Genomic DNA, 13,390 nt, shown 5'->3' with positions numbered 1-13,390 from the left:
TGGGGAAATAGCTCGTCTTCCCAATCGTCAAACACCAAAGTCATTAAACTCTAACTTAGCTGAAGCATCATGTACTACTCATATTATATAGTTTTCATGTCCCACATGACCAAATAAATCATCAGTAAATTTGAAAAAAGAAAATATGAATATACAAATTACGAAAGAAACGAAAAAGAAAAAAAGAATCGAGATTTCATTTCATTCCCTCATCTGGGAGCGTAGGAGACGGTTATATCCGTTGGCCGTTTCATGTTCGCCGCCCATTTCTCCGATTCTAAATACAGTTGCGATATTTTCCCGGCGACTCTTCCCATCTCCGGCCGATTCACCGGATCCTCCACCACGCACTCCAACGCCAAACGCGTCAGCTTCTCCACCACCGTCACCGGAAACGAATCCCCTAATCTCCGATCAACCCACCTCCTCAGCTGCCCCTCTGTATCTCCATCTCCGCCGCCGTCGATCACCGCCTTCGCGGTCTCAATCACCGAAGTCCGCTCGAAATCTCCGGTGGCTTTATCGTACCTATACTTCAGCGGCTCCTCCCCGGAGAGAAGCTCAAGCATCACGACTCCGAACGCAAACACGTCTGATTCCCGAGTGGCGATCCCGGAGGCCTGAAACTCCGGCGACATGTATCCTCTCACTCCTTCGAATCTCGATCCGTGTCCGTCTCTCTCCGACGTCGTTTCGTTCGTTTCCCCGCATAGCTGCGCGGTCCCGAAGTGGCAGATCCTCGCGTTGTAATCGGGCTCGGTCACGATCACCGCGGAGCTTTTAATATGATTGTGAACGAGATTCTCGATCTTGAGCCCAGTTTTGTTGTGGATGTAGTCAAGCCCATGGGCCAGATCCGTCGCGATTTGGATCCTCGAGGCCCAATTCGATAACACGGTGAAGTTAGGGTTCTTACTGTTCCGCAAGCAATCGGCGAGAGAGGCTCCGTTGACGTGCTCGTAGACTAAGTAGATGTGGTCGCCTCCTCCGCTTCCGGAGACGGAAGCGCCGAGGAGGTTGATGATGCTCCCGTGGTGGCTACGGCAGATATCGGAGAGGCGATCTCTGAGCTCGTCTTTGGCGATCCTCCGCCTGAACTTTCTCTGGAAGACGACGACCTCTTTCCCGCGCAAATTACATCGCCACGAGGCTTTGGAGGAGGAGGAAGATAGGCGGTGGGCGAGGAAGTTGTTGGTGGCGGCGCGGATCTCGGAGACGTCGTAGATATGAGGGTTTTCCGGTAAGGATTCGCGGAGACTAGCGAGGGATGTTCGACTTGCGGCTGAGGAGGAGGAAGCAGCTGTTTTGTTAGAGTTAGAACTCGAGCTAGTTCCTGATGTTGTCGTCGTGCCGGTTGTGCTCGTTGACGGAGATCGTCTCGACGAGTGGTGCCTTCCCTGAGATTGGCTAGGCCGAGATCGTGTTCGTGTTGGCTCGGAAGCATTGACGCCCATTTTGGATTTGCACATACGGAGACAAGTTATTGTTTAAACGTGTGAAGGAGACGTAGCAAATCAGACATTAGACGGCGAAGAGATCGCGAAGACGGAGACCGGCGTAGTTTAGTGTTAGATACGGAGACCGGCGCATTATAGCGGTACAAGAAGGAAAGTCTTCTTTCTGTCTTTTTCCTCTTTCATTTTTAAATCTGTGGGTTAGCAATTTATAGAGAGGTCCTCCTTGCTTCCTCGTGAATTCAGACTTTAATAAATGTCAAAAATTGTAAGGTCGAATCTATAAAAGACAGTGACACAAACTGTTAATAATAATCTTAATTTAATACAACTACATATGTATGGCCAGCGTTTGTACTTTTTGTAATTTTAAATAAATAATAATTAACCTTGTTTTATCAAAAATCGTCCTGGTCAAACTTAGGAGAAACTTTTTGAGTTTAGTGATGGGTGAAGAATATGACTGGTTTGTAACACAGATGAAAATAATTGTCTTGAAAAGCAAAACCATAGTTAGTGTAAGACTATGGCCTTAAATTGAAATAAAAACTAAATTAACTTTGACAAAACATCATAACAGGTGCACAGTTAGTCGCAAATCCAACTCATCGATACCTTAGTCGACATGTTCCCAACCAAGTATAAACAAACAGCGACAAAAAAGATCAATTGATCAAAATCCATTAGTTCTGAGAGACAAGATACACCAATTATCCATTAGCTTACGAAGATTCCACTATCGGATAAACGGCGAGAAAGCGGCACACGTCTCTATAGTGTGAAACAGCAGTATAGTATAAACTTTGCCGAAATATTTCTATAGTAATTAAGTGACGTTAGTGATGACATCATTTTATGAAGATTTACCTTTTTATACAAAATGATATACAAGTGATCACGGTGATTGTTGTGATGTCTATATGGATTCTTTTGACTCTTTTTTTTTGTCGACGGATTCTTTTGACTCTATTTTTCTTCTCATACAGTTTTTACAGCTGCAGCCAGTGTAGTAGTCGTATATCTCTATTGTAACCTTAAATTTCAGAAGTCTAAAAATATACAATTGTCACTGGAATTGTATAAAGACAGTGGTGAAACATTAATGGTTGTACTATTAATATGGATGCAATGCAGACCAGGTGTGTATATGTAATTATGCTGTACATGAATACGACGACAAAGTCTCAGGATCCATAACTGAAAATCAGTAATCAAGTAACGCCCATTCGTGATAGGTGTTACCTTAGTTTCAATAAACAAATTAGAAAAACTTAAATACTGCAACTGTGTTCTATCATTTCTTTAATCAACTCCATCAGTCCTTTAGTTATTTATTTCAGGTACGTGCGGTGTTTTAGGATGCGTAGTTGGACTAAAGACAAAGAACTACGTAACATTATGTATGAACATTTTGGCCAGTCAAAAAATTGCAACATCTTCTCTCCAGCTTTCTCATTCATCACCGCCCTTGTTAAGCTTCAACAGTGTGTCTAATCTTCGGAGTAATATGAACCACATGCATGCCTCTATCAGTTATATTTGTAATCAATTAGTTCGATCTAGTATGATTTTTGGGATCCGAACCACAAGTGACCCTCAGAACGGGTTTTCAATATAGGTAAATGAAACATTAATACAAAACCCTTTCTTTTGAAGTTAATATATTTACCAACTTGGATGAAAGTATAGATTTCGCAGAAAACATTAAAAGAAAGGGCCACAAGTATCTTGAAGAGGGCTTGGGTGTCTGGTTTGGAGCGAGAATGATAAACCCATGATTCTTTCTTGTAATTGTTTTTGAGTTTGTAGATACAAACAATGCTGATGCACTTGATGTAAAAAAGTTTTGATTGAAAAAAATTTACATTTATTCCAAAAAAAAAAGTATAGATTTTCCAAGCGAGGCAAGTCGGTGACTAGGTTCCTAAATTGTTAAAAACTATATCTTTTCTACTTAATTGTTTATAATTTCCAAAATTCAAGACCAGTTCTAATGATCTTAATAAAAGTATTATTAGTATTACCACAATATGAAATATGTATAACAATACATGATTTGAGTGAGACAATAGAATGCTTACCTCTGGCGGTTTAATATGATGGCCAAAGAAAACAAAACACACACATGTGTTCATATTCACGGAACAAGCGGAGAAAAACCGCGTTTCCATTAAAATATAAGCAACACAAACAACTCATAAAGACGCCAAACGCTATATAGAGACAAACATAAACTTGATGAATATATATTATATATAATATATTGAATGTACAAAAGAATGTCTTATAATCTATAAAACTTGTCTATATGTTCATCCAACAAACAAGGTCATATATATATGAAGTCAACCCCAAACAGTTGTGCTTCGTGATAAAGACTTCTTTCTATTATTAGTCTACACCATGTTGATAATATTCGTAGACAACCACATTAGCAAGAAGATATTTTAGTACAAAGTCAACTGAGAGAATCTAGCGAGTGTAAATGCAATTCACAAACGACAAAAATAAAACAAGAAAGTTTCTGTACTTTTCCTCACAACTTTTTAATTATATATTTTCAATAATAGACAAATAATGTTCTTCTTTTTTAAAAAATAAAATAAAATGTTTCTTTGTAAATCATGTAAAAGATTCAGGGATATTTCATGAAAATGTTTCTTCAGAAAATAAAAATGTAACGATAGAAAACAGCATTTTCCTACTACATATATCAGAATATACTAAAATATCAAGATTCGTGGATTTTATAGATAGATAGTTTGTGTCTGGTATATTGGTTATAGTTTTATCTATCTTGGGTTACCTGCCTATTCCCCCCTCAAACACATTTACCCTACTTATTCCCCCCTAAACTATTAAGCTCTTCATAAATCCACCCAAACATAGACTTTCTCTTTAAATCTCCCCCTAAACTCTTTTTACCCCCCCCCTCTCTAATCAATTTCGAAATCAAAATTAAAAGAATTAAAAGTGCGTTTAGAAAACAGTGATTGCCCAATTTAAGAAAACCAGACCCGATCCGGCGTTTGAAAACCCGACCCAGACTTAACTTAAAAACAAAAACAAATTGGAGATTTAATTAAAATCAGAATCAAATTGGGGCTTCGTGTTTTTTTTTTTTTTTTTTGCCCGACACAGAACACCGACTGAAGAGACGAATTGGGGATACTGAAATTAGGGTTTGTCGCAGTGCTCATGACACAAACAAAGAAGATGTCAGAGAAAGAGAAGAGAATCCAGAGGAGAGAGAGACAGTGAGGAACTACGATGTTGAAGGGGCTGTTGTTGTTAATGTATTTGTACTCATGTTTGGTTTTGTGGCAGGGCAGGTTCTTCTCATGTCCATGAAGAGATCAGACTTACACAGCCTACTCAATCTATTCAAGCTCATGACTAGTAGTTCTTTTGTTGTAGTTTAAAACTCAAATTTTCCTTTTTAATGTCCTTTGTGGCTTTTGTTGTTCTTTAAAACTCTTGGTCGAATGTACTTAGTGTCTTTTCTTGTGGTTAAAACTTGTCCTACATAAGAACTTCAACAGAAAACAGTAGAAGAAAAAGACATCTCAAAATTAAGAGATACGAGAAAAAAAAACAGAACACAATTAAATAAGCGTCAAAGTTACGAACACCTTTCAACTATGTACCTTGAACAAGCATTCAAACCAAAAGAAAAAAAAAGAGTTGATTGAGATGTGAAAACGCTTCTCTGTTCTTCATTCAAACTTGGATTTCTGCTCCTGCACCAGCAGCAACAACCTGCAATGAACAAGCTCGTGTAAGTCTCTTTTAGTTACAGAAGCGATTCGATCCTCTGAACTAAAAGAGAGTTTGCTCACCGTGTTTTCTTTGTTTTCCATTTTGTGCAGCTGCTTTAGAGATTTAACTTCTTCACCTATACAAAAAAAACATTTAACACCGCATATATGAGCAACGCAACCTTTCAAAAACACTGAATAATATAATTATTTTACATTCTTTAGCAACAAGTTACTTGGTGGACTTCTTAGTCTCTACTTGAATTTTCTTAGTCCTTGGCTTGCTGGTACTTTCAGGTTTCTTCTGAGACTTAATGTCCTTGTTTTCTGGAACTGTTCTCGGATTGACAGAGTTGGTTGCTACTGCTTTCTTCCTCCTCACGGTCAGACTATTCTTAGATACAGTCTCCTTTCTATTTGCACATTTCTTCTCTGGAGGTTGAGCAACAATTATCATTGGAGTCCATCTTCTGATCCTTGAACAACCTCTGGAACATCAGCTTGGTTCACATTGATTACATCCAAAGACCTCCTGGTTCTTTGCTATTGGATGCTTTCTGAGACCTCTTCCGCCATGGCTTCTTCTGTGACAGCTGAATCTTGCGAAACATCCTCTTTCATAATCTCTGATATGATCTTCGAATCTACAGGAGTGGAGAGTGAACTCTGGACATCATTGTCGTCGTCGTCTCTCTCTGTTCTTCGTCATCGTCTCTATCTGTTCCTCATCGTCTCTCTCTGTTTTCCTCGTCGTATCTTTCTCTGTGTTCCCAGTCATCTGTTCTTAGTCGTCGTCTGATCCCCAATTTGTTTTTTTTTTAAGTTAACTCGGGTCAGATTTTGTTTTTAATTGGACAATCACTATTTTATAAACGCGTTTTTGTTTCTTTTTAATTGCGATTTAAAAATTGATTAGGGAGGGGGATTAAAAATGTTTAGGGGGAGATATAAAGAGAAAGTCTATCATTGGGTAGATTTATGAAGAGCTTGATAGTTCAGGGAGGTATAAGTAGGGTGTGTGAGTTTACAGGGGGTTTTAGGCAGCCAACCCTTTTATCTTACTTGAGATGATGTGAAATTACTAATACAAAAACGCATAATTGTACTAATTATATATTCTCTTTTATCTTGTTTTAGTATATGGAATATGAGTTTGCTCATCTTATTCCTGGTCAATTTTTCTTAATATAGACCGTCTCGAATATCATGTTTCGATATTATTTCAAAGCTTAGTCAGTTTTAGTCATGATAAAGCTAGGATAGATCAACATGCAGGTTTTTTTAGCCGACCACAACAGCTGTTTAAAAAAAAAAAGAAGAAGTAGACACCATAGTTTACTAAGACGAAGAAAATTGAATAAGCTTGATCTATATAATATAGTAACATTGGAGGTAAGGAAAACTAATATCTTAGGTCTCCTTTCTAATGACCATCCAGTAAACACGGGCGGTCATACTGAGGTCAACTCCAAGTATGTTTTTCTAGTCGACGCCATGTTATCTGTTTCTCCAGTTGGGTCGGTCAATATGCAGACAAGCATTGGTCTCTGTGATCTAACTCGCAAGAAAACAAAATACAAACTCGACATAGACAATCTAGCGAATGCAATACACAAATAATATTTTTTTTTAAATGATGGTTCTATTTTGACCATTATAACTTCATATCAATTATTATTATTTAGACAAAAATTGCGAAAAAAATAAATAAACTCAGCAACCTTTTTTGTAACACTAACAATATCATTCATTCATGGAAGAATACAAGGTGAGATACAAGAATGAGATATACATAAGCTGGCAGGTCCTAAACCTCCAGAAACAAGGCCCCAAACAACTATCCTTCAATAAATGAATGAAATCGTTGTGTTAGAAAAAAAGAAAAAATCAGCAACTTTGTGAAAAACTATGTCTCCAAGTTGTTCATAGAGTGTCAATCGTTTTCGTTACTGCAAGCTTTTTGTTTATGAGATGCATTATCAAAACCTTAGATGAATACGTTTGTGAATACGATATTCAAAACTTCAAGATTCGGGATAATGATCTCAACTATCGCAAAAATATGTCAATAATATTTCACTATTCATATGAAAATGATACATATTCAAAAACATTTGAGTCGACAACTATTGGATTTCTAGCGTATTATCTCCTGTACAAATATTTGGACAGTGGAAAGCTGAGGCTTCTTGCAACCTATATAACCAGAGGAAAAAAAAGAAAACACAAAACATAAGGTGCATCAGCATTCTCTTTGTATCACACCCTATGCTATTTGAACTCTTAATAGTTCCAAATAAAGAGCGTGTTACCTTCAGACACCATGGAACGGTATCTAACAGAACCTTCTAACGGGCAGCTTCCGCTTCTGATTATGAAGTTTGCATCACAAAGACTCGACACTTGAAGCAGAATATCAGACATCATCATGTTGTTATTCTCTCTGTCGTAAACAGTAGTTTCTTCTTCTCCTCGTTAAATGAAGAATCTCCTATAGAGGCAATGCACTGGAATATCGCTAATAGTCTCTCCAGTGGAAAGCTTCCAGGCCCTTTCATCGCAGCTTCCTGCTCTGCAATTTCCTTCTTCTCCATCGATTTCTCAGATGCCCTGAGAGAAGTAAACATCATTATTCAAATGCATCATGAGAACACAATACCATTACCATTACATAATACACTTGCTACTACTTACGTCCGCTTTCTTTTACGGTTATCTATGCCCCCTGTGGAGTCAAACATCGAGGCATCTAGCGTTGCTGGGTTTCTTGCTTCGAGAAACCCAGCAATGAGAAGGTACTTTGCTGAAGTAGACATATGAAAGTCCAACACTTCAAGTATCAAACCAAGTTGAGGCAACTTCAGAACAGAATACAAACTGAAAAGAAACTGCAGAATCATTGCACCTTTGTCCCACTCTTTAATTAGATCCAAATGATCAACTATCAAGTACACCATCTTCCCATGGGTCTAACTGCTTGTTTAAGTACGTTGACGAAATCAGATGGCTTGTCGCATCTCGTTTTGCGCTAGCGTAACCGTTGGAAGAGTTTTTGCTATGCAGCGAAAGCTGATTCAGAATGGACTCAAACAAGATACGAGGGTTGCAACACGTACAGCAGCTTGAATAAACGAAAGGGCGGTTGAGATGTCTGAAGAACTGAAGGACAACGCTTGTTTTGCCAGTAGAGGCGTCTCCGTAGATGATTATTGGAAGCGCAGGGGAATCCAAGGGGCTAATGAGACGGGTAAGGTCGAGAATCTGAGAGCGTCTGCCTGGAAAATTGGAGAGAAGAGCATCCAGAGTGATTGATTCTTGCTCAAATGTGAGATCGTTAACGGTTGGTAATGGTGGGTGGGATTCATTGGGTTGGTAACAGTTAATGAAGATCTAGTGCTTCTTCTAGTGATCTTGGTACTCTCTTCTTTCGTCATGTGTATGTTTTGTACCTGCGTCCAAACCGACCAAACGTCAGAACGAAACATGTCACTGGCGAAGAAAACAGAGAAGAAAGAGTCAACATTTTACATATATATCAACTTCAGATAACAATGCTCGCTCGTGTTCTTTATGTCACAAGGCAATATACACTTATAATCTTGACACTGTTCAGAGAGTCACAATATCATCAACTAAGACACGAAAAATAAAAATATAATGCCTAAATTCATTTCGAATTCGTACCTTTATATCACGACAAGAACAGCTGAGAAGAAGTTACGCTTTAGAGTTTCTTTTAGGTGAGAATCAGAAAATCTCGACTTGAGCTAAGAAGAAAAAGATGAGAACAACGTAGTTTTAAGAAACCCGTTTAAGGCTAAGGGCATGCGCAGCGGAGTTCACAGGGGAGTCGCACGTTTTAGAAAAAAAATATATATATTAAAATAAGCATAACCGAGGACTTTGGCTTGTCCCGCCTCTTCCGCGGTTTCGTGACTGTTCAGCGGGCTCCACGCCACGTAGCGGTCTGCTATTAATTACTTTATTTAATTTATTTTTTAAAATCAAACGAAAAAAAAGATAATAATAATAAATTAATTTTTTGAACTCAATGAATGGTTCGCCGCTGCGCATGGTCTTACTCCCACATCCCACCATTATTTTAAAGTTAATAATTTATTTACAAGATCAATTGGGGGAGATGTTTGCAAATTGTGGTCAAATGTGCCAATATATGAAACAGGGAAAGATTCAGATGGTATGTTTAAAAAAAAAAAAAAGAAGAATTAGGCCCACTCGAGTAAAGATGAAAAATCCAACTCAAACATTTATGCATCACAAAACTTCGTTATTATGTCAAAGAAGCAGGCAGAGAGGGAGGGAACACAAAGTTTTCTCTAAAGAGAAACTAAAAGAAAGCATCTTGCTGCTATTGTTATGCACAAGCTTAACAAGTTAAGGATCGTCGTGTTCACTTCTTGCGAGCCAGCGCCGCTACAATACCACCGGCTATCAAACCTACGGCTCCTACTGCTGAAGCAGTGATGCCTATCCCGATAACTCCATCTGCCAATACAACCACAAATAAATACTATTCAGTAACTCTCTGACTCTCAAATTAGAAACTTTTCGTTTCTTGTTTTCTTTTTTCTTTTTGACGAGTGAGTTGGCTTACCCTTTGTGATTTTGTCTTCGATGCACTTCTTTAGTACCAAAGCTTGCCTCCAATCGGGTTGCATCTACCAAAACCATACAACAAAGAACATATATATATACAATCATACATTGATAATGCAACTGATGATTCTGTGTATTAAAGAAACCTCGATACAGCGGTCAACGAGCTGCCTGCTCTTAGAGCAATCCCCACTCCTGTAGTAACCAACAGCAAGAAGATAGAGCTTCTCTCGGTCTTCCAAAGGAGGAGCACTGTTCGCAAGAGACGCTGCAACAACAAACCAAACAAGTTATATCAAATCTCATGATGCATAACAAGTCATGGTTTGCAAAAAAGAAGAAGATAGGATTGTTGTTGTAGCTAGCTAGCTTACCTTCAAGCATGTCTATCCCACGTTGAACATCATCCTGTTGATGGGAATGAACAAGCGCCCATGACAATCGCATAAGACACTCTTTCTTCAGTCCTTCATTGCCAGAGTTTGTGGCCTCTCGAACCTCTCTCTCACATCCCTAACCATCAAAATCAAAAACAGCAACACCGTTCATTCATGAACAAGTCCAACACCAAAATAAATAAAAATAAACTCCGATGATGCGGTGTCGTTTTAGTCAAAGCTCTGCAGTTTCAAAGGATCCAACGTGAACATGATTTTTTTTTCCAGAACTTCTAAACCTCGATTGATTAAGAACCGATCAAACCTAATTTCTCATGAATCTCACCAGAAACTGCTAAGATCACACCGATAACAGCTCTAATATCCGTAAAATCAGCTTGTGAGTCCATTTTAACTCAGAGATTTAGTTATCGGGAACTTACAGCGATGACATCTCCCTCAGACCACGGGATCTTATCGCCGCCGCTGAAGAAAGAGCCGACGGAGTCAAAGAATTTTCCGATCTTCGCATCCATTTCTATCGATTTTCGCTTTTCTGGTTCTCGCAGAAGACTGGACTTGCTCTCCAAGGTCACGCGGAAAGAAGAATTTATTACCCCTCAGAGTTTGCAACATGACCCTCTAATTTCTAAATCTACCCACATTTATCCCGTAACTTTTATTTTAGAAAATTAAACCCCTTTTGGATAAAAATTAAAATCAAATATTTACTCATTGACAAATTAGAGAAATTCTAAAAGTGTTGGGGTTAATACTAATTTTGTAAACGTTTTGAGCTACAAAATAAAGTTGATGCTCCCAAGTTCCCAACAAATTTAGCATTGTTATGTAAAACAATCACACTTTGTCTTCACACAACTTTTTTACATACACACTAACACACAAGATGATATTCCCCAACTTGACATTAATCTCTTACAAGGCAGATGGGTATGCAATATTATTAAAGGCCGTTTCTCTCCTCTGCACTGCCCTCTGAACCGCTCTTCTCAAGCTCCACTCGTAACAGAACTCCAATGTCAGCCTTAGTGCTGTTCCTAGTCCTAGCACCACTATCACTCCTGCACCCACCACCATGTATAAGTGTTGTAATAAAACTTACTCAAAACAGTAGAGCATAACAAAACAAAACAAAACGTACCAATGATTATGTTAACTGGGAGTGCAGACACACCAAGTGTGATGGATATTAACACATCTAGCATCAGACCGCCTATCAGAATTGAGAATGCTACCCACAGAGGACTGAAACATCCCTGTGATCACACAAGAATACTTATGAAACTGAATGCAAATGGCTACTCTCTGTATAATGTGAGACACTTACTCTCTCACGCTGCTCTTGTCTATAGCTGGGATCTATCCTCCAAACCCAGTAATTTGTCTGTTCAAAAGGTTAAAAAGCACAGTCATGACCCACTCCACTTACTTTCTTTGTATCAATACAGAGAAATGTACTTACAGTTGGTTGGGTCTCTGGAGGTGGCACGTTGACAGCCACTGCCCTGCAGAAACAAAGAAAAACGTAAGAATCAGTAAGCTTAGTATCCTCCCATTGAATCAAGAAAAACGTTGGAATGTCTACTCACTGGCAGATCTCGCACTGATTAGAGCCTTTTGTGCGAAACCAAGCATCTATGCATGACCTATGGGATTTAGCAAGGCCACCACGACATAGGCACCCCAGTTCTATCAAAGCCTCTTCTTTCTCTTGCTGACATACCCTACTCACCATTATAAAAAGAAAGGAACGAGCAATGACATATGAGCCAGATTCATTAACTTGATTTGTAACACATAAAAACATATCAATTTACATTATTGGAACCGTCTAAATAAGAAAAAAGGGAAGGGGGCTGACCTACACTGCTCGTGAGAGCTGGAGTTCCTGGACAAGCAAACCTTTTTGGGAGACTCTTCCCTCTCAGCTGGCCCCAAGATCTGAGCCACCTCTACGGTTTCAGGTCCACGACTTGAATCTCCATTGCAAACAACAATGGTGAGGTTCATTTCCGTGACAGACTCATTTACTGACTCGCTCTGCTTCTCGGGAGCCTTGTCCTGCTGCTTTTCAAGGTCACCAGCGGGGATGGAGATAGTATGCATCTGATCCTTGCCTGCCACAACCCAACAAGTCCCTTCTTCTCCTAGGTACCCATAAGACTACCAAGTTGAAAGAGGAAGAAGAAAAGAAGCGCTAGTAAGTTACAAAAATAAAATAATAAAACAAGAATCAGATACGGAATCAATCACAAAAAGTGAAAACTATACATGACCAAAACCCACTGCCTTCTCAGACAGATCAGAGTTACATCACATGAAAAATTGATAACACGTGACCCGAAGGACACGCATAAGCAAGTGAATGAATCCAAAATGATGCAGTAACAATCAAAAGTTCATAAATTGCGTACTTGACGAGTTGAAGAAACTAAATAAAGTAAACGCATATCCAAGTTGACTCTCAATTTGAGTAGCCAAAAAAAAAAAAATCAGAAAGCAAAGACAAAGCCTAGATCTTTGGATCAGAGCAACAACAACAATAGCCACAACACGAGAAAGTTCCAAAGACTCTTCCACCAAGTGTCATAAAGATGTTAAATTTGTTACTGCAAAAAAAAAGTATTTATAATTGTACCTTCAACAACAACAAAGTCGTTTCCTTTTAGCTCTCTCTCTCTCTTCCACTTAACTCAGCTAGAACAAAACAAAAGCTTCCACTTCAGATTCTACACGAGGCTTATCAGATTCTAGGGAGAAGAAAGTGATGTAATCAGTCCTGATTTGAAAAACAAGTTTTGGGCTTTCGACTTTATTCAACAAGATTTGGGATGCGAGACTTACCAATACGTATGAAATCGAAGGAGGACACACAGATGTTGTGAATCGAAAACAAAGTTGTTTTTTTTTTGTTCAGCCTCCCTGTCGCTAAGGTTGTAGGCAAAGTTGTACCTTCGTTTGCTTTACTGAGTTTAATGGCAAGAGACCACAACCCTTGGATTAGTACAAAAACTAATCTCAGCCGTTGGATTAGATTTCTTTTCTTTTTTTCTTACCAAAGGAAAAAAAAACAAAATGTAGTCTCGGCATCCACTAAAACAGAGGGCATGTTATATAGTTTTGTACTGTCATTAGAAAGATAACTAAATATACTCAAAATAAT

General features: G+C 38.7%; 3 protein-coding genes and 1 pseudogene across 6 annotated transcripts; all 4 read right to left on the bottom strand.

Annotated features, from left to right (window-relative positions):
* Positions 1–55: 55 nt before the first annotated feature.
* LOC103841619 (lysM domain receptor-like kinase 3) lies at positions 56–1,778 on the bottom strand. Its single transcript, XM_009118172.3, is given in 2 exon segments — positions 56–1,469; positions 1,472–1,778. Coding segments are annotated over 2 exon segments (1,311 nt in total). The 5' UTR covers positions 1,523–1,778; the 3' UTR covers positions 56–209.
* Positions 1,779–4,578: 2,800 nt separating this feature from the next.
* LOC103841618 lies at positions 4,579–9,180 on the bottom strand (annotated as a pseudogene).
* Positions 9,181–9,425: 245 nt separating this feature from the next.
* On the bottom strand, positions 9,426–10,850 carry LOC103841617 (mitochondrial fission 1 protein A). The gene is made up of 5 exons (XM_009118171.2): positions 10,650–10,850; positions 10,204–10,342; positions 9,976–10,097; positions 9,828–9,891; positions 9,426–9,718 (listed from the first exon to the last, which is right to left on the bottom strand). The coding sequence occupies exons 1-5, from the start codon at positions 10,740–10,742 to the stop codon at positions 9,624–9,626; spliced, it is 513 nt and encodes a 170-aa protein (XP_009116419.1). The 5' UTR covers positions 10,743–10,850; the 3' UTR covers positions 9,426–9,623.
* A 105-nt stretch (positions 10,851–10,955) lies between these two features.
* On the bottom strand, positions 10,956–13,334 carry LOC103841616. 4 transcript variants are annotated; one of them, XM_009118168.3, is made up of 8 exons: positions 13,072–13,334; positions 12,866–12,977; positions 12,089–12,390; positions 11,817–11,951; positions 11,690–11,732; positions 11,555–11,611; positions 11,369–11,483; positions 10,956–11,288 (listed from the first exon to the last, which is right to left on the bottom strand). In XM_009118168.3, exons 3-8 carry the CDS (start codon positions 12,331–12,333, stop codon positions 11,143–11,145), a joined length of 741 nt encoding a protein of 246 aa, XP_009116416.1. In that variant the 5' UTR covers positions 12,334–12,390; positions 12,866–12,977; positions 13,072–13,334; the 3' UTR covers positions 10,956–11,142. The 4 variants fall into 4 exon arrangements, with proteins under 4 accessions (XP_009116416.1, XP_009116417.1, XP_033136039.1 ...); XM_009118169.3 differs by having other exon boundaries at positions 12,866–12,924; positions 13,072–13,321; XM_033280148.1 differs by having other exon boundaries at positions 12,866–12,956; positions 13,072–13,318.
* Positions 13,335–13,390: the final 56 nt, after the last annotated feature.

Source organism: Brassica rapa, chromosome A09 (assembly GCF_000309985.2).
Source record: "Brassica rapa cultivar Chiifu-401-42 chromosome A09, CAAS_Brap_v3.01, whole genome shotgun sequence".
Taxonomy (NCBI): Eukaryota; Viridiplantae; Streptophyta; class Magnoliopsida; order Brassicales; family Brassicaceae; genus Brassica; species Brassica rapa.
Note: the sequence above shows the minus strand (reverse complement) of the source record. Positions and strands in the feature narration are given on the sequence as shown.